Raw genomic sequence first — 21,102 nt, 5'->3', positions numbered from 1 at the left:
CAGACTGCTATTATCAGCACATAATTAAGAAATAATCACAGCAGAAGATTAAAGCCTATGAAGACCAATTAATAAGATTTATACCATCTTATCACTCTATTTTCTTCAGCTCAGTGCAAATCATGACATACTAACAGACACTACCACGCTTTGAAAAACATCAGTGGAAACTGTACTTACCATGATCATTGTGTACAGCTGTTTGAGAGAATGCATAGTACGGAGCAATATTATTATTGCTCCTCCCCCTTCAACTGTCTCAATGGTCCTTGCCAACAAGTTTGGTGTCAGGGCTTCAAAATCCTAAAAACAAATTAAAGAAAAAAAATCCATACTGTTTAATGAGCAACAAAATTACAGACTTGAAACAGGAAAGAACACAAATTATCACATGCATTATGAATATGCCTATGCATTTAAAAAAACGACTGTAAAGCCTCATAGGGTGCAACTCTAAGTACAACAACCATTAACATGTGGCTATCATGCAGTACGAACAAAGTCATCTGCTACACCAAGCATATTTCTAAATCCACATTTAATATTTTGTATTAGCATTAAGAATATGTTAAGCCAGCTCTGTGTTATAGATGTATAAAGTTCCAATTACAGCATAGACCACATAAATTCAATTATCAAATCACAACAGCTGGTCAGAAAGGATGGTAAGGAATGGCAACTCTAACCGTGCCCATCCAGGAGGAGGAAGCAATTCTGACTCACCATAAGCATAACATCTAGGGGAGCACAAGATGCTATATCACTGGTGTCCAAGCCTACCAGGGCTGCACTGGGTGCATTGGCACTTGTGATATTAGGGGAACTCAATGCATGAAGGTGCACTTCCTCCTTAGCAGAAAGTAATAGTGGAGCATAGAAGAGCTCCCAAAGGTGTTGGTGCTCCCAGGCAGAGAAGGTAAGTAACCCCACAGCACCAGCAAGCTGGCAGCCTCTCTACCACCAGGACTACTGCTGAGAAAGAGAGTGTCAATTCAATTTCTGAGGCAGGAATGAGTGCTGCAGGGCTCTCACCTAAACCCAGAATGTTCAGCTCCCATCCCACTAGAAGGAATGGTCAAGAGACTGCAGGCAAAGGAGCCTTCAGGTGAGGTCATGTGTGTTGTGTGTGGAAGGGGGCATTATAGTGATCTTTACTGCTCCATGTTGACTGGAAATTAGTTGTGTTTGTGCATGTGCATGCATGTTTGTGTGTGTGTGTGGGGGGTACAGTCACTGGGTAGGACACAGAAAAAATGCTTTTCTCATTTGTGAAATAGTGAAAAATATAGCCAAGTAAAAGCTATGATAACAGATACATGAAAGAAGCTTATATATTAGTTAAGACAAGGAGGACAAATACCTCAGGTGTTATACCCTAGGGCAAGCTTCTTCTGGCAGTATTCCTTTACTGAAGTGATCACCTACTCAGGAAGTACTCTTTATGGGTGGAACTTCCTAACCCTTTCAAGTCAGCAGGTCTGAACATCATGAGTAGCAGGTAGTTCCAAACCAACTCCCACAGGAGAGATTTCATTTTGAAGACTAAAAAGGCCCAAACACAGCATATCAGTTGGGTAGAAAAGCATGCAACCAATACAACAAAAACATTCATGAAGATCTACTGCCTTGCAATAGGAGACACTAGTAGGATATGACCCTAAGCAATATCAAAGTCCCTTCAAGAGGCAGAATTAATCAAAATAAAGTGAAATCACAATGAAGTAGCAAGCCAACTAGAGTCAAATGTTTAAATCAGGATCTCATTTAAAAAAAAAAAAAAAAAAAAAAAAAAAAAAAAACACAGAAAAGCCTGCACTGCTACTACTACTAGTACTAGTACTAGGTCCTACTAAAACAGACATGTCTACTCATATTCAGAATAGGCATGGACTACCCTTTTGTGCACTTCCTTTAAATGAAGAACATAAGCTATACTAGTACCACTTGTGAGCTGCTAACACCATACTTAGAACTCATCTGTGGGCTGATCCTAAGCAAAAACTTTTTTTTTAAGCTTAGAACACTGTCTAGGCACAGTTCATTTCATGAGGCAAATGTCAAATCCAACAATAAAGCACATTCAGAAACAGCATTTTTACAGTGCAAAACTTTGATTTATTCATTTATACAATTTAACTGGGGTAGAACACGGATACCATTGGACCAATTTCTGTCTCCGCTAGAATGTTTACACACATCAAGTATAAACTAATAAAAATAATTTATAAGATAAAAAAGCATGCTAAAAACAAAGGAACAGGTAACATACAATAGAAAAATATAACAGAAACCACTATTATACGACATTTACATCTGTTACGAGTAGAAACATGTTATGAGTTCAAGAAACACTATAGTATAAGTGACAGACATTATGTATAGGAGATTACAGAAACTAGGTTATGTTACCTGAAGCATAGCATTTACAAGCAGTTTGTGCTGCAAGGTGTTCTTTAAATTGTGCCCAAAAGGAGGAGTAGACAGGTCTTTACGATCTGAGTGTATAGACCTCCAGAACTTGGATCCAAGGGTAGAAAGGGAGTGGTTAAGAGCACTGAATGATAGTTTCAGGTGCTTGGAAGAGAGGCTGAGTAGCAACGAGACCCAAGATCATATGATGGAGGCTGGCTAATTAAGTGACAGGAAAGAGAAGGGCAGGTGTTTTCTTTCAGAAGCTGGAAAAGTTGGGAGCCAAGGAGTAGTTCATTGTTCAACCAGCAGGCAGTTGGGCTTTGGCTAGTCTAAGACAGTGGTGTTCATACACTGGAGAAAGAGTAATGAAGTGACAAGTGGGGCTGGAGATTGGTGGCAGAGTTTCTTATGGAGACATATGACACAAGAGGCAGGCATTACCTCTAATTGGGCTAGAAGAATCCATTTGCCAATAGCATTTCTTGTTGGACTGGAGAGAAGACTATTTTGTTGGCCCAGAGAAGTAAATGAGTTTATCTTTTTTTCCAGTTGCTTTCGGGATGATGGTGGAAGTGAAGGATCAAGCCAAACTCATAGGTTATTTGAAGGTGTTAGCCTACTCGGCAGCATTGTTAAGGTGGTCAAGAATAAGGAGTGAGATGGGGTTCTTTTGCCTTTTACTAAAAGTTCCGAACAGCATTTTTGAGGAGTTAAGTAATTTAGTTGTTTGCTATTAAGCCAGTTAAGTTAGTTGAGGGTGAGGACATTTTTTTGCAGATCATATTTTATTTTATTGACATTTGATTACTGGGAATGTCCCACTGCATAGGAGCCAACTTTTCAGCAAAGACCCAGGGAGAAAAACTCCAGATTATTACAAAATATCTTGAGAATAATTTTACAATCTTCAAAAATCGAGCAAAAACATCTGCAGTTTAAATAATAAATTAGACAGGATATAAAAACATTGGTTAAGAACAGATACAAGATGTATGACAATCGGTTAATATGTAGAAAATATTAGACAGCTTACAGAGAAATTAAAGGTAAGTTAGTCTAATGCAAACAGAAACTGCAATATGAAGTGAGGGAAAAAAACAGGTTATCGTATATTTCGAGAGAAAGTCAGGTAATATAATTTGATATATGTAAGGAACTGAAGAAGGGAGGGTAGAAAAAGGTACAAGGAATGAAAATGTTGTTCACATTTAGGGATTTAGTTTATCCTTGTTTTGAGCAGGAACAGAGCCAAATATTAGCTCTTTCAGACTGGATTTGAAAAATGGGATAGAGTGTACTAACCCGATAAGAATTTCCAGGCCTTAACAACCTTGCACAAGTACAGACACTGTCCAAAAGATTTGATAGGCTTGTAGACAGATGAGAGTTTTGGTCACTGGACTGCAATGATCGACTGGGAACATAGTTATGTAGAATGGTTTTCAGTGCTGGACAGGTAGACTGTTGCTGAATAACTTTATAGGTGGTACAAATCTGTGCACGTTAGTTGATCAGGCAGTTCTAACTAATTTAGTACTATACAGTGGTGGGTTCTGAAAGGGGTATTCGCTGCGAATTTAGCAACTTTGTTATAGCATTGTTCAAAATGTAATTTTTGTGAAGCCTGGAGTTTAGTGAAGATGGGAGCACCATAAAGAAGTGTGGGGAGGAAGTAATGGCAAGTGTAGTTTTAGTTGCATTAGTGAAAAAAAGTTTTTGGCTCTGTAAAGCATCCCTAGTTTTTGATGAGTTTTTCTTATGCAGTTTTGTACAGGCAGGTCGAATGTAAGATCATCCACACCACCATCACCCCTAATAATTTATTATGAGAAGTAACTTCAATGATTGTATCATCATGAGAGAGAATTTTCAATTGTTTTTTCATGAGAGAGGGATATGGAGGAAAAAAGTAGTAGTTTGGTCTTTTAAAGCTGTGTTTTAGTGGCTGTTAAAGCTTCGAGTAATTTTTTGTAGGTGTGCCATGTCAGATGTGCAAATGAGAGTGAAGAGTGGAATCATCTGTGTATTGTATAAGAGTGGCCTGTTGTGTGGAAGTACAGAGAGTGCTGTTGAAAATGCTAGAGAGATGGGAACTAAAGACAGAGCCTTGGGGTACACCGCTGGTGACTGGAAGTAAGGCGAGAGCGTGGAGTGCCATTTTATGACTGACACCTATTGGACAGGGTAGCTTTTGAACCAAAGAAGGGTGGGCTGAGACAGTCCTAGTAAGGACATTTGAAGTAGAAATATGCTGCAACAAACTGTGCTGAAGGCTTTACACAAGTCCAGAAACAACGAAGAGACAAGTTTGCCATTACCTCTAGTTATACTGACAGTGCTAGTACCATGGGAAGGACGAAAGCCATGCTGTGCAAGTCACAGAAGTTCTTCCTGCAAGAGGTAGTCTAGCAAATGATTTTCAATACATTTTTCAAGTATTTTTGTGAGGAGAGAAGACTGCTAAAGGTCTAAAGTTATTAATGTCTGCTGAATTTCCTCCTTTGTGCAGAGGGATAATGTGTGACTTTTTCCAAAGAAACAGAATGTGGTATTCCTGGACTAACCTACTTATAAGGACTGAGAGAGAATAGCCAATGCTATTGGCTGCTAATTTTAGATACGTGGTTGAAAGGTCATCATCTGAAAAAGAGCACTATTTAAGCTTAAGAGCAGTTTTATATAGGATGTATGCACAGGTCTGAAGGTGAATGTGGATATGGTGATATGTGGCTGTTGGGCAGGGGTTGGGATTAGATGTTGAGGAATCCTTAAAGATGCTATACTATCGGTAAAGTAAGAGTTGAACTGCATTGCAGTTTCAAGTGGCGAGTTATTAGGAGAGGGGTTTGGGTTGAATTTTTGGACAGGATGCAAGATTTCTTAAATAGATGATGTTGTGGTTCTTTCGACTTTTCCCGGTTAGGGGTTGCCACAGCAGAACTCCAGTCAGCTGATTGGCAGTATATTTTTACGGTGCCGAGGTGCCAGCTCGACGCCCAATCTTCAACGAAGGCATGCCCATTTATGCATATCTTTCGAACGCCACTCGACCGAGGGGAGGACACTCAGACTCCACACACAAGGTGCTCTAGCAAAGAATCGAACAGGAGAACCTCTTGCTGTGAAGCGACAACGCTACGGCTGCACCACCGCGGCTTCAAGATTTCTTAAATAGATGTGGACAATTTTTGGGGGTTGTGTTTAGTTTGTCTTCATTTATTTGCTTTTTAGTACAATTGTGAAGCATTTTAAAGTTTAAGATATTCAGATGTTTTATATTTTTGACATTTCCATGATTTCTTTCTCTATCCTGCACTAGCATTCCACTCTCCTTGGATAGCCAAATTGCATTATTTGTTTTTAGTCTCTTTCTTGTAGGTGCAAGGCTATTTAGGATATCTAGAAAAGCTGTAGCAAATTAATTTACAGCATCATCTAAGAGGAGGATTTTAAGGAAGTTAAATGAAAACAGATGAACATTTCTGGGTTAAACTTAAAAAGGTGTCAAGCTGTTTTATAAATATACTGTTTAACTGGATGTGTAAGATGTCTGGTCATATAGCTTGAGAGATGATCACAGAGAGTCTGACATTTTATCTGTGCTGGTGTATTTGCTAGGGTCCAATACTATGATCCAGTCAAATAGAAAATTTGATAACTTCTATAATGTGTGGGGCTATTAACAGTGTAAAAACCATGCAGGTTCATGCTAGATGTAGGGGAATTAGACTATATCCAACAAACTGACATTCACATCAACCAGTAGTATTTTTTCTTGTGGAAATGTTATGGATATCCAACGTAGGACAACTTCCAGTATAGCTGTATTGTCACCCGGAAGGATCTAAACAAATATGTATTACTGTGCTTTACAAGTGTTTACTTTGAGGAAAGCAATAAGAAGCTCTGCTGAGCTGAATTTTGCTAATGGTTTGCTATTAAGGGAAACGTGGCAGTTGTTAGGAAATTTTAAAGCAATACCACCACCTTTCCTCTTTGTACGGCCATCACGGATGGTATTATAGCCAGGAGGTGTAACATCACAGTAATTTATGCTGGGTTTTAGCCAAGTTCCAGTTACAGTAAGAACATCAGGCTTATGTTGGGTAACCAACACTCGGGTCAAATTATAAATGACAGTAATCAGTTCACAGCCAGTACAAAGCAATTAAAGAGATACAAAGTAAAACAGATTTACTGTCATTTCCTGAGGCTAAACAATTGGCATATGCAATAAAGTCTACTGGTCAAGAAAAAGGGGACTGTGTCCAACTTAGAGTTCTTAGAATGCACAGACCATTTCACAGAGACTTTCAATCATGGAGCTTCGTGTATATGACTGATTAAAGTTAATACACAGAAAGGTTCTTCATATTAAATGTTCTTACATTATACAACAACAAAATTCATAGTAAACTTTAAGGAACAGAGCTCCTGCAGTATTGAGGTCAGATGTTGTGAGAGTAAGCTATAATACATTGACCTGAGTGGGTTGTGTGGTTGGAACGAAAGGATTACCAAGTCACCAGCATATAGTAAGTTTGGAAATTTGGGCTTTTCTATTACTTTATTATAGTCAGCAGCACCACTTTACTGAATTCCATGATCCAGAAGGTCAGGGTTACATAACACTTTCTGGTCCAAGTAAACTTGTTGGTTAGCCAGTTCTGCATCCCATTTCTCCTGCAGCTATCATACATGTGTACTTCCTCTCAGGAAAACATCTTCTGCATCTACTTATTTAAGCACTAAGACCTAATCTGTAACTTTGCCAGAGGCATGTTTGGCTCTGCTACAGCTTTTTTTGAACAAGGTTACATACCGCTTTTGGCTCTGCATAAACTGAAGGCTGATTTTTTCATTGCACATAAGTACAAAAACCCTTGAAGAAATATTTTAATCAACAACACTGCATCAGACATTTCCTATACTAGAAGGCATGGGAAGCCAAAGCAGCCTGCAAGACACAGACTTAAAACATCTAAGCCATGAATAAAAAATTAAGTTTCTCAAGTGCTACTTACCTGCAACAGTAGATGTTAGAACTCCTCACTGCCTCAATGTCATTTGAAGTTATCTGCCAAGGTAACCCAGCACTGGCCAGCTTTCAAAAGTTCAGACTCCTCTCCCTCTTTTCCTGTAACAGCTAAAAGACTGAGCACATCCTGATGGGGGAGCCTACAGCTCTCATAGAAAGTGAGTACTCAGTCTTTTTGCTTCCAAAATGAGAGAGAGAACGCGAGAAATTATATGAAGCCAGAATTATCTAGCAAGAGTAAATTATAACCAATCACAATACCATGTAAAAAATCCAACTACTGAATCAAAGCGGTCGAAACTCACCGCAGCTTTGCACAATCTGCAAAAATCTGGACAGGTGCAGCCACAGAGAAATTCAAACATCTTACAGGTAAGTAAAACTTGCACAACTGTACTATGTTCACCGTTACCACTGCCTCAGTGGCATTTAGGATAGATTACAAAGCTTACCTTACATGGAAGGTGGAAAGATTAGGATCCAGAGCTCTTAGGGTATGGTCCTAGAAAAACCTGCTCTAGACCTTGAAAAGGAATTCAATTTGTAGCACTTTGTGACTGTAATGAACATAGAATCAAGTTGCTGCATCTAAAATACTTCAAGTCTACCCCTTTCCATTATGCCATTGAAGAAGATAAGACCCTAGTCAAGTGAATCTAAACCTTGCCTGGAAGAGATTTACCATGTTGGGAGTAACAGAAAACAACAGCAGAGGACAACCATCATGCAAATGTTTGCTTAGAGACCTTAGAGGCTGACCTTTTTTGTCCCCCATCCAGTAGACAAAAGCTATTCAGCATTCTTAAAGGACTTTTGCTCTGTTTAGGTAGCACCTGAGCTGCTTGTGCACATTCAAGGAATCTAGAATTTCTCTCTTGCTTGTTGGATCAGTATGGAACTCTAGGAGATTGTTGGCTTGATTCAAGGCAAATTCAGAAAGACTTTTGGTATGAATAATGAACTAGTGTGTAATACAAGCCTGTCCTTGTGAAAAAACATATAAAGTTGGCCTACCATGACAGTTTGCAGCTCAGAGACTTGCCTTGCAGATGTCAGTGCAATATGTAACGCAGTTGTCCAAGTAACGAATCATAAATCATCCTCAGATGCAGGTTCAAACACAGGCAAGGTCAATTTTTCAAGAACAAAGTTAAGATCCCAGGGAGGAGGATGAATTTGCTATCAAGGGGGTATAATGTGGAACACTTCTTTCATAAAGTGTTTGACCACAAAAAGAGATGAAAGAGAGGAATCCTTGGGCAGGCATGCTAAGATGTCTGCAAGAAGCACTTTGATGAAACATATGACAACCCATCTCTAAGTAGCTCACACAAATTTTCAGAGCCAGAGGGGTCAAAAATCTGTCAAATATGAGGAGGCCGTATATTTTCTCTAAGCCTTTTTAGGGACTGCTGGAATAGATAATGGTGTCATGTAAGCAGCTTTATAAATATCTTCCAAGACCAGTAAGAGATGGGTATAGCTACAAAACTGGGCATCTCGTCCTCTAAGAGCATATACCCTGCCTAGCCCTGGGCTAGTTCCAGACCACACCCAAGCCTAAATATCTCAAAATCTAGCAATCAACTGAAGAAAAAGGAACACCTGTTTGGACTTCAAATCAGGTTCACCTTCTGAACAGCCAGTGTGACTGGACTCTGTCAACTAGAAAATCATCACTATCCTCATCCAATTCCTCATCATTCTCCAAAAAACAGTAAAGTCTCTAGCCAAGCTATCACTACAGCATATACGGGAACACAACCACCAGAATTAGCTGTTTGCAGAACACTCCAACAAAGAAAACCACAACAGTCTTATAAACCAGCTATAATCTAATTATCAGCTGTATGGTGAAGCTTGATTCTTTTGCTTGTGAACTTCACAAACAGATAAAATATCTGGGGACAGAGTATTGTGTCTGGCAAGGGGTTTCAATGGGACTGTTCTGTACCTAAAGGGTTTGATTCTCCCACACCTGCACCAGGTACTGGAACAGCCCAAGAAGTGTCTAACCAACATTCTACAATAGCCAGCAAAGCTACACTAGAGGGAAGACAGGGCAAAGGGTAAGTGGTCTGCGGGTTGAGCAGTGGCCCTGAAAAAATCCCCAGCCATAGGCTGAAGCATATTTTTATTTTGTTTTCTTTCTTTTTCAGATGCAATTGTATTTTATGGGGGGAGCTCAGAGTCAGGATCCCTCAAGTCAGGGGGAAAGAAAATCACCCAGAAAAATAAAATTAAGCTACTGGATAATGTATCACAATAAGCACTTAAAACTTCTAATGATAGGTTTGTCCCCATACAACTAAAGTCTGCCAAGCTGTGATATCACCAAAAAAATTTTTGAAATATGTTCAGAATTTCATTTACAACTGACAGAAGTTAAAGAATTCTCAGAATACAAAGTCTAAACATCAATACAACCAAAGTGCCGAACTAATGTTAAAAATTAACTCTACACACAAAGTTAAAATGCCATAAAATAACTAATACCAATTTAAACTGTAATTTCTTGTCAGAGACAGTAAAATCTCCACAGTACATTCAAATAATTCACGGTAAAAATCACAATCCAATGTGAACGCACACTATAAATGCTGAAAAAAATTCAACTGCTACAATATTTTCTTTTCAGAAGTTGAAAATAAATGACAGTAACAGTAAAGACAGACATGTATAGTGTCTAAGCATTACATCCTCAAACTCAGAACATGAACCAACTGCAGACTTGAGGCATAAGCAGGTCAGTACTTAAATGAAAGGTTCAAGTTAAATGGGAGCCTAAACAGAAGATTGCAATTAAGTTCAGTTACACAAATTAATTTTTTTGATTTCAGTGTACCCATCTCTATGCGAGGATATCAGGAGACACAAACTGAAGTGACACCAGCCCATGGGAAAAGAATCTAGTGACCAACCTCAACTTTTATGTGCAAAAGAATGGAAGCTCTTTTCAAAAGTGATGTGAACAGGTGAATATACACAACCTTTGACTAAGTAAATGCTTTTTATTACCTCCTGACTGTTGCCATACATGAGAACTGGTCAGAAAAACAGGTCTGCCAAGGATATGGACATGTCTGCAGTGATCAGTGACTAGACAAACTGTCTGCTCTGAGAGGTTCACAGTCTATCTTTAGCAGCCTCCCTACACAGACAGTAGGCTGTGGTGTACCCTTGCTTGCTAAGATGTCAGACGACACAAACATGCACTCTAGAATGACACACAGGTTTTAAGTCCTTGTCGAATACAGGACAATCTAAATTTAACTCAAGATATTCACGTGCAAAGAGATCGTAGTGGAGTTGGGGAGGAAAGAACAACACAACTCTGCAAAATCATGTTGGCTAAGTGGGGGACACAGATCATCTGTTGGGATACACATACAATACATCAATGGATAGCAACAAAGAATTCTTGTCATAAAATTCTATTAATGCAGAGAACACTATCCAGAGGACTACATTACAAAAGGTTTAAAAAGACCCTTAAAATAAAAAAAATTGTTACTGTATCTGTACCAATCAATGCACAGCTATCTACTGAAGTGTACCTAGGGAAAGTATGGAACCACAAATGATGGTAGGGGAAAAGGAGCATGGTCAGGTCCCTGGTTAGCAAAATGATCCTTAACTGATTTAAAGTGATTAATTTCTTTTTTTTTGGGGGGGGGGGGGTCACTACTTGTTGACTGAGTGTTCAACTGAGCAGTAGTAATTATTTTCAGGGAAGGCCTGCAGAGAAGAAATGACAGCTTTCCAAAGCAAGAAGGGCTTGGATGTCACAGGTAAGTAACACTTGTATATACAAGATCCTCTAGCAATAGCCAGATGTGGGTATTCACGGTTGATGATGAAACGGTGATCTTAAAATTAAAAAGTACTGACTACATGACTCAAAACAGGGGTTTCTGGGAGGAAACTTATTAAGAGCTAATCAACCATGAGCAAATGAATCAGGCAGGGGTGTCCTCTTTCCCCTTTGTTACTTATATTATATTTAGAACCACTGGCAAAGAAAATAAGATATTCAGAAATTCAAGGATATAACTGGTATGGTAAGTCAAGAAAAGCTCTCTCTATTTACAGATTATATTTTATATAGTACAGTTTTGTACCTACCATAAACGTAGATGTTCGAGTGCTAATACAGCTGCAGTCATAACAGATGGGTTCTCCTGCCGTCAGGCGGGTCCTCGGCCGAATTCCAAAGTCTAGGTCCGGCGTCGGTTGTCGTCACTTCTTCCCTGACGTCAGTGCGACAGGGGTATAAAAGAACCAGCCAACGCCATTTTCTTCAGTTTTTCTTGCCCCAGATGTCAGGTGCCCCCAGAAGGAAGGCAATACATAAATTTGTGTAATAAAGCAATGCCATATAATCAAAATAGAGTAGTTGCAAGCAAATACACCATAAATGAATACCCCAATCAGGTTGTATGAGGAGGTGTTAGCCAAAAGGCCTGTCCCAAGAGGGGAAGGGGGGAGGGAAACCTGGACTGCAGCTGTATTAGCACTCTAACATCTACATTTATGGTAGGTACAAAACTATACTATGTTCATCGTGCATACAGCTGCAGTCATAACAGATGGGTAGAATCCCAAAGCTAAGAAAGGGGTGGTAGGCACTAGGTGGAACTAGGAGGAGCCAGGATGCCCTGCAAGACTGCAGTGGCAAAGGCTGCTCTAGATTTGGAGTATAATGGTAGGTGGTAGTGCTTGGAGAAGGTATGCACAGAACTCAAAGTGGCTGCTTCCAAAATATCTTTGGTAGGAACTCCTCTGAGGAAAGCTGCAGAGGTAGCGGTGGCCCTTGTGGAGTGAGATCTGATGCCTGCATGAACAGTTTTACCATGAAAAGAGTAACAAAAGCGTATGCAGTGGGCTATCCATTTTGAAATTGTCTGTTTGGAAATTGGTTTCCCTTGAGCTCCTATAGCATAGGACACAGAGATGTTCTGATTTTCTTAAAGGCTTTGTTCTGTCCAAATAATAACGCAGCTATCTGGATGTCCAAGGAATGTAGTAGTCTCTCCCCCCCTTGTTTTGAGGATTAGGGTGAAAGGTAGGTAAGTGTATAGCCTGATTCAAAGCTACCCTGGATACCACCTTTGGCATAAAGGATGGGTTGGTTCGTAAGGAAACTCTGTCCTGATGGAAGATGATAAAAGGCTGCACAGCCATGAGGGCTTGTAGTTCCGATACCCTACGAGCTGAGGTGAAATAGCCAGAAGGAAAGCTGTTTTCCAGGACAAATATTGCAAATCTGTTGAAGCAGCTGGCTCAAAAGGAGGCAAGGTCAGCTTTTACAGAATGAAATTGAGGTCCCAAGCAGGTACTGGTTGTTTCCTTGGGGGTTTTATATTCTTAGCCCCTCTGAGGAACTGTCTTAAGAGGGGGTGAGAGAATAAAGGTGGATCAGTGTTGTATTCTGCAGAAATGGCTGAGGCATGGATTTTGATGAAGGAGAATGAAAGTCCACTGCTTAGCAGCTCAGCTAGATAGTGTAATATTTGAGGTAAATTCAGTTTTCCAGGATTCTGGCCCTTTTTCTCATTCCAGGCACAAAACCGTTTCCATTTTGCGGAGTAAGCTTTTCTAGTAGACGGCCTTCTGGCCTCCAAAATGACATCCTGCACCTCCTTGGAGAGTAGGGTCTGTTGTGATGTTAAGGAATCTTCCATGCGGCCAGATTGAGTGTTTTCAGCTGACTGTGAAGAGTTTTGAAGCTGTGCTGAGTCAGAAGAAGAGGCATTAGAGGTAGGGTCCATGGAGGGGAATGCGTCAGGCTCCTCAGGAGTGGGTACCAGTGCTGTCTTGGTCAGTCTGGAGCAATGAGGATCATCTTTGGTCTGTCTGCTCTGGTTTTAATAGAACTTTGGGCAGCAGAGGAAGAGGTGGAAAGGCATAAACTGTCATTGTTGTCCAACTGAAAGAGAGAGCGCCCACTCTCCAGGCCTTTGGATGAAAAGTCCTTGAGCAGAATTTTGTCAATTGGTGATTTTTGTGGGAGGCAAAGAGATCTATGTCTGGCCTTCCCCATGCTTGAACTATCTCTGTAAAAACTTGAGGATGCAACTTCCATTCGTGTGGATCTGTCATATTTCTGCTTAGGTTGTCTGCCAGCGTGTTTTCCTTGCCTGGCAAGTACTGTGCTTGAAGTTCGATTTGTAATTCCAGAGCCATGTTACAAAGTGACATGGCCAGCCTGCATAGGGGGTATGAATGGGTTCCTCCCTGTTTATGTACCACATTACTGTGGTGTTGTCTGTCCTTATCAATAGTTGACCTGGATGCAGAAGGTCTTTGAAAGCTATAATAGCATTTATTACTGCTAGCATTTCCTTTTGATTGATGTGAAGGTGCTTTTTTTTTTGGGACCATTTGCCCTGAATGCACCGATCTGTCATGTGCGCCCCCCAGGCGTATTCAGAGGCGTCTGTTGTGATGACTTGATTTGCTTGAGGCTTGCAGAATGGGAGACCTGTGTTGGTTTGGCATGCTTGAACCACCACAGAAATTCCTTTTGAAGACATGGAATTAGTGGTATTATTGTTTCCAAACTGTGGCTGTGTTGAGACCATAGATTTTTCAGGTACCACTGAAGTTTCCTCATATGCAGCTTTGCGCATGGGATTAGTAGAATGCAAGATGCCATGAATCCCAGAGCCTGCAGGATTTTCCTTGCAGTCAGCCTGGTGAAATTTGCTAGTGTTCTGAAGTATTGAGTTAGTTACCCCTGCTTCTCTGGCGTGAGGAAGGCCATCTGAGTGTTTGTGTCCAAGTTGGCACCCAGGAAAATTATTTTCTGAGAGGGTATTAGCCTTGATTTCTTTTTGTTGACCGTGTATCCCAGAGAATTCAACAACATTATTACAAAAGCCAGATGTTTCAAAAGTATGTGCTTGCTGTCCGCTTGGATCAGGCAGTCGTCCAAATATGGGTATATTTGTATACCTTGAAGTCTGCAGTAGGCAATTACTGATGCCAGGCATTTTGTGAATACTCTGGGCGCAGTAGATAAGCCAAAGGGCAATGCAGAGAATTGATAATGGGTTGAACCTGCAAGAAATCTGAGGTATCTTCTGCAATTTTGTCTGATTGGGACATGCAGGTATGCCTCCTTGAGGTCCAATGTTACCAGCCAAGACTCCTTGCCCAGCATGGGAAGAAGCTGCTGTAATGTGAGCATCTTGAATTTTGGTACGAGTAAAAATGTGTTTAGGATGGATAGGTCCAAAATAGGTCTCCAATCTTTTCCCTTCCTTGGTACCAGGAATAGTCTGGAATAAAAACCTTGACCTTGTTCGTGAGTAGGTACCTCTTTAATAGCTTTCATGTCCATGAGATCTGAAATTAGTCTTTGTGCCTCTGCCCTTTGATTGTGTGGCAGGTTTGGCATGCCTCTCATTTTTGGAAGGGTATGAAAATGGAATCTGTAGCCTCTGTTTATAATGTCCAGGATCCATTTGTCTTTTGTGACAATATGCCAATTTTTTGAGAATAATGCCAATTTTCCGCCTAAGGGTGCTGCTATTCGAGCCTTGCTTGGCACGCTAAGGGGAAAGTCATTGGGCTTGCTTTCTGAATGGCTCCGAACTATCCTCACCACCTCTTTGTGTAGGAGCTATCCATTGTCTGCCTCTAAACGATCCTTGAGATTGCCCTCTGCCCCTCGGGCGCCTGTATCTACCTCTTTGGGGTCTGTCCGTGGCTGGAAAGGACCAATTTTTGGAAGGCCAATTTCTACTGAAACGAAGGTTGTACCTGTAGAAAATCTTTCACTGTTTGCACTGATTTAGCCTTTTCCTCCATTTTCTTTAATACCTCCTTTTGTAGAGGGGCATCTAGTAATTTAGCTTTGACATGATCTGGTAAGGTTTGCTCCTTGAGCCAGGCATGTCTACGTATGACTGATCCTGTAACAGCAGCTCTACATGAGGCCTCTAGAGCATCAAAACCACATTGCAAGGTATGTTTACCCACTTGTTCTGCACTATGCATCAAATCCTGCAACTCCTTCAAGTCTGGTTGTTCAGGTTGTGACATTTTACTTATATAAAATATACAAATGAAGAACACCAACTGCTGCACTTTGAATTTTTTAATTCTGGTACCTCGGCCTTCGCCTTCTCCTGGAATACAAATTACATAACACACCACCCATTTTTAAACAACTTTTTGATTGAATTATTGATGCACCATCCCCTAATTATACAATTAGGCTCACTATATGCTATTTTAACAACACTTGTTTGGCATCTTTCCCCCACTGCTAGAATACTAGAATATGAACAGTATTTTAAACAATATTTAAACTTTGATTAATATATACATAAATATAAATACTGTTATAAGAAAATACTGTTCATATTCTAGTATTTATGTATTGATTGTTATTTATTCTCCAGCTAATATCATGTATATTTTTATGCAGTGGAGGAAAGATGCCAAACAAGTGTTGTTAAAATAGCATATAGTGAGCCTAATTGTATAATTAGGGGATGGTGCATCAATAATTCAATCAAAAAGTTGTTTAAAAATGGGTGGTGTGTTATGTAATTTGTATTCCAGGAGAAGGCGAAGGCCGAGGTACCAGAATTAAAAAATTCAAAGTGCAGCAGTTGGTGTTCTTCATTTGTATATTTTATATACTTGATTCGTGAAGAAGTGGAGGAATTGTGTTTTTTGTGTGACATTTTACTTCTCAACTGTGATAACAGAAACTGTTGGTACTTTAGCATATGGAACTGGCAGTTTAATGCCCTCATGGTTAAGGTGGCCGAGGTGTATACCTTTTTTCCCAACCTTTCTAAGGATCTGGAATCTCTCTTGGAAGGTAATGGATTTTTAGCAGTGGAGGCCTTAATTCCCTTGGGGCCCTGTGAGATAGTTTCTGGGTCGGCCGCATGGCTTTTGTATAAAAATTGGTGTGAGTCAGGAACCCGGTAGTACCTGTCAGGCTTGACTGGGGCTGGAGGTAAGGAATCCGGGTTAAGGCAGGCCTCCGAGTACACATCATCTAGTATGTCTAAGACAGGAGGTATAGCCAGAGGCCTGTGCTGAGGTAGCAAGAAAAAATCCGTAAGCCTTTTCTTGGAATCAGAGTACTCTTGGCCTGCCCAGTGGAAGTGTTCCCTTAAGGTATGCAAGGTTTCCCCAAATGAGTAATCCTCTGGGGAGACAGAGGGAATGGACTCCTCTGCATGAGAATCTTCAAAAGGGGAGTAAGAATGTTCCTGTTCATCAGAGTGCTCTGAAATAATGAAGCCCTGGTCAGAGGAGGGGGATTCTTCCTCCACTCTGGACCTTTTGCCCGGGGGGGGGGGGTTGTGAACCCCTGATAAGAGTAATTAAATCCTCAGCCATTTTAAGCATCTGTTTTTTAGGCATGGGGCCTGGAGAAGGGCCCTGTGTAACTTGTCTCTTAGAATGCATGGCTGCTTTAGACTTAGTGAAAGCCTTGATGGAAAAAGAAGAGGAAGGTCTGGAGACACCTTGAGAGGAGGCAGACCTGTCTACATTTTGAGATTCACCACCAAGAGTGGCTTCAGTATCTGTAATCGGGGTGTGGGCCAAGGAGCCTGCGACCTCGGGCACAGAAGACACCGCCAAAGAAGTGTCGTCGGTAGGCAGGGGCTGCGTAGGCGCCTCACTGAGAACCGGACCACCTGTAGTCGGCTTTGGCGGGGTGTCGGTAGAGGCCGCAGACCTCGTGTGTCGGTCCTCATCTTTGCGTTTTTTAGACAAAACTGGAGTCGGAGTATCCAACGACATAATAGTTAAATTTTTTGCCAAAATAGTGCTGGGCGAACTCCGCCCGATGCTTAATAGTGCGTTTGTTGAATGTAGCACAAAAACGACAGACAGAGACGTCGTGGTCTGGGCCTAAGCAAGGAATGCAGAGGGAATGAAAATCCTTATGCGGTATTTGCTTCCCACATGAAATACAATTATTAACTTTGTCTGACATCGGTCTGAGGCAAGAAAAGTTTCCCCAACGGGGTACTTAGCTTTCAAGAAGACTTCGGTTGCAAAACTTTCGTAATTTCAGGAGCTGGCCGACCGGCACTTGCGAACTGCTTCTGCTTCGGGCACTGCGCGGCAAGAAAGACTGAAGAAAATGGCGTCGGCTGGTTCTTTTATACCCCTGTCGCACTGACGTAAAGGAAGAAGCGACGACAACTGACGCCAGACCTAGACTTTGGAATTCGGCTGACCGAGGACCCGCCTGACGGCAGGAGAACCCATCTGTTATGACTGCAGCTGTATGCACGATGAACATCTAATAAAACCAGAAAAGGACATTTCAGTGCTGTGGAACATTCAGAGCCAGTTTCAAGTCTTTTCAAGATAGAAAATAAATGAAGCTAAAACAAAAGGCAACAACTGTAAATTATGTACCCACACAGGAACTGTTTTAGCAATATCTACATTTATGGAGACATAACCAAGTACTTAGGATTAAAAAAGATTCTGGTATGGCAGCTAAAGATATATGAGAAGAGACTACAAAGATAATACAAAAATTAAGAAAATGGAAGCTCTGTTTTATGGATATGGATAGCTAGATACAAGCAATTAAAATGTTTTAGTCCATTTAGTTTTATGCACAGGTCAGGCATATTTTTATCAAACAGAGAATTTGTGGATAACAATTAATAAAGAACTGAAGGATTTTATCTAGGAGGGGAAGACAGCACGTGTCAAGTGGGATAAGTTGATTCTTCCAAAAGAACAAGGCAGTTTGGTATTACCAGATTTGAAGGAATACTTCAGAGCTACACAGTTAAGGCTCCTATACATAGCACAAGCAGAAAATTATAATTCAAAGTGGAAAGTAATGATGAATCAGGAGGAAGCTCAAAAAACAAGAAGACACCATGATTTTGGATGCAGATCCTTAAGGAAGGACAATAACCATACAGATTATAATATTCATAAAGTAGCAGAAAGTTTTCTAAGAACTAAGCCAAGACTGGAATGGAGGAAGGAGATTCTGACGATAAGGATGTCTGCAATTAGGGATACAGCCAACAGGGAAGAGGAGGCTGGAATTTCTTAAAGAAAAAGTACAGTTTTGTACCTACCATAAATGTAGATGTTCGAGTGTTCACCCTGCTGCAGTCATCACACTTGGGTTATCCAGCCGTCAGGCGGTCCCGCAGTTGGCCCGAATTCCAAAGTCTTGGTCCGGCGTCGGTTGCTGTCGCTTCTTCTCTGACGTCAGTGTGCCAGGGGTATATAAGAGGCATCCGATGCCATTTTCTTCAGTTTTTCTTGCCCCAGATGTCAGGTGCCCCCAATAGGTAGGCAAAATATATATATATATATATATATATATATATATATATATATATATATATATATATATATATATATTATATATATTATATACACACATACATATATACACATACATATAGCTATATAAAAATAAAACAAAACCCTTAGGCACAAGCAAATACACCACAGAGGTAGTATAGGATAGAGTGGTAGAGAAGTTCAGCTAGGTCAGAGGGGATGGAGGGAGGGTAACCTGGACTGCAGCAGGGTGAACACTTGAACATCTACATTTATGGTAGGTACAAAACTGTACTATGTTCATCATGTTACCCTGCTGCAGTCATCACACTTGGGTTGAATCCCAAAGCTAAGGATGGGAGGTGGAGTCAAACAGGGTTAGAAGAAGCTAGTAGGCCCTGCAAAACTGCAGTGGCAAAACCAGCGCTAGTCTTAGAGTACAGAGGTAAGTGATAGTGTTTGGTGAAGGTGTGCACTGAACTCCAAGTTGCAGCTTCCAGAATATCCTTGGTTGGCACTCCCCTGAGAAAGGCTGCTGATGTAGCTGTAGCCCTGGTGGAGTGGGACCTAATGTTAGCAGGTACTGGTTTCCCATGATGTGTGTAGCAGAAACGTATGCAATGCCCTATCCATTTAGAAATGGTCTGTTTTGAAATAGCTTTTCCTTGCGATCCTGTAGCATAGGCTACAAAGAGCTGGTCAGTTTTTCTGAAAGCCTTAGTTTTATCCAAGTAGTAACATAATTGCCTGTGAATGTCCAAAGAGTGCAGGAGTCTTTCTCCTTTGTTCTGGGGATTCGGGAAGAAGGTGGGCAAGTGAATGGTTTGGTTTAGGACCACACTGGATACCATCTTTGGCATAAAGGAAGAGTTAGTTCGTAGAGAGAGACTGTCTTGATGAAAAATGAGGAAAGGTTCCACTGCCATTAGTGCCTGTAGCTCTGAGACTCTTCTAGCTGAGGTTATTGCTAGTAGTAGGGCAGTTTTCCATGAAAGAAATTTTAAATCAGCTGAAAAAGCTGGTTCAAAGGGCGGCAGTGTAAGCTTTTCCAGAACAAAGTTGAGATCCCAAGTAGGTGTTGGAGCTCTCCTTGGCGGTCTTAAGTTCTTAGCCCCTCTGAGGTACTGTCTTAGGAGTGGATGTGAGAATAAAGGAGGATCCGTTCTGTAATGAGATGAAATTGCTGAGGCGTGGATCTTAATAGATGAAAAGGAAAGTCCTTTGTGTAACATTTCAGTTAAATATTGTAGAATCTGAGGGATGTTTGGATCAAGGGGATTTAGGCCTTTAGCCTGGTTCCAGGCGCAAAATCTTTTCCATTTGTCTGAACAGGTTTTCCTGGTGCTGGGCCTGCTGGCCTCCAGAATTACATCCATAACAGCTTTGGATAAAGGTGTTGGCTGGTTGTTTAGGTGATTTGCCATGCAGCCAGGTTTAAAGTCTTGAGCTGGCTGTGTAGAATCCGATTGTCTCGCTGGGTGAGCAGGTGAGGAATTTGTGGCAAAATCCATGGTGGGCCCTGGGCCATGTTCCTTAAAACTGGATACCAATGCTGGCGTGGCCAGTCTGGTGCAACGAGTATCATTTGTGGCCTCTCTAATCTGACTTTCAGCAGTACCTTTGCTAGAAGAGGGAGTGGAGGGAAGGCATACACTGTTAATGTTTTCCAACTGAATGAGAGGGCGTCCACTTTCCAAGCTAGTGGATGGAAGATCCTTGTGCAAAATTTTTGAAGTTGGTGGTTGTGGGGGCTTGCAAACAGATCTATGTCTGGGCGTCCCCATTTTTCAGCTATCACTGCAAATACTTGTGGATCTAGTTTCCATTCGTGTGGATCCATAATGTCCCTGCTTAGGTCGTCTGCCAATGTGTTTTTCTTTCCTGGCAGGAATTGTGCTTGTAACTGAACCTGGTAAGACAGTGCAGTGTTCCACAAAGTCATTGCTTGCCTGCATAGAGGGTAGGAATGTGTGCCACCTTGCTTATATACCACATTACTGTGGTATTGTCCGTCTTTATTATTAGTTGTCCTGGGTGTAGAAGGTCCTTGAAAGCTGTTAGGGCATTCTGTACTGCTAGCATTTCTTTTTGATTGATATGCAGATGCCTCTGATCTGAAGTCCATTTGCCCTGAATGCACTGCCCTGCCATGTGTGCTCCCCAGGCATAGTCCGATGCATCTGTTGTCATAGTTTGCCTGGCTGTGAGCAAGGTGAAAGGCTGACCCTTGTTGAGGTGACATACCTGTGCCCACCATAGAAACTCCTGTTGAAGGCAGGGAATGAGTGGTATCATTGTTTCCAAGCTGTGGCTGTGCCGAGTCCATACACTTTTCAGGTACCATTGTA

The 21,102-nt window shown here is 41.1% G+C and overlaps 1 protein-coding gene across 1 annotated transcript in view; it reads right to left on the bottom strand.

Moving 5' to 3' along the window:
• NAT10 (N-acetyltransferase 10) overlaps positions 1 to 21,102 on the bottom strand; it is a 1,889,152-nt gene that overhangs the window by 1,675,417 nt on the left and 192,633 nt on the right. Inside the window, exon 5 of the mRNA XM_044082846.1 lies at positions 181 to 303. Within this exon, the coding sequence (XP_043938781.1) occupies positions 181 to 303 (123 nt within the window). The remainder of the gene's footprint in view (positions 1 to 180; positions 304 to 21,102) is intronic.

Source organism: Protopterus annectens, chromosome 9.part0, assembly GCF_019279795.1.
Source record: "Protopterus annectens isolate FY-2018-M chromosome 9.part0, PAN1.0, whole genome shotgun sequence".
Lineage (NCBI taxonomy): Eukaryota > Metazoa > Chordata > Ceratodontiformes > Protopteridae > Protopterus > Protopterus annectens.
Note: the sequence above shows the minus strand (reverse complement) of the source record. Positions and strands in the feature narration are given on the sequence as shown.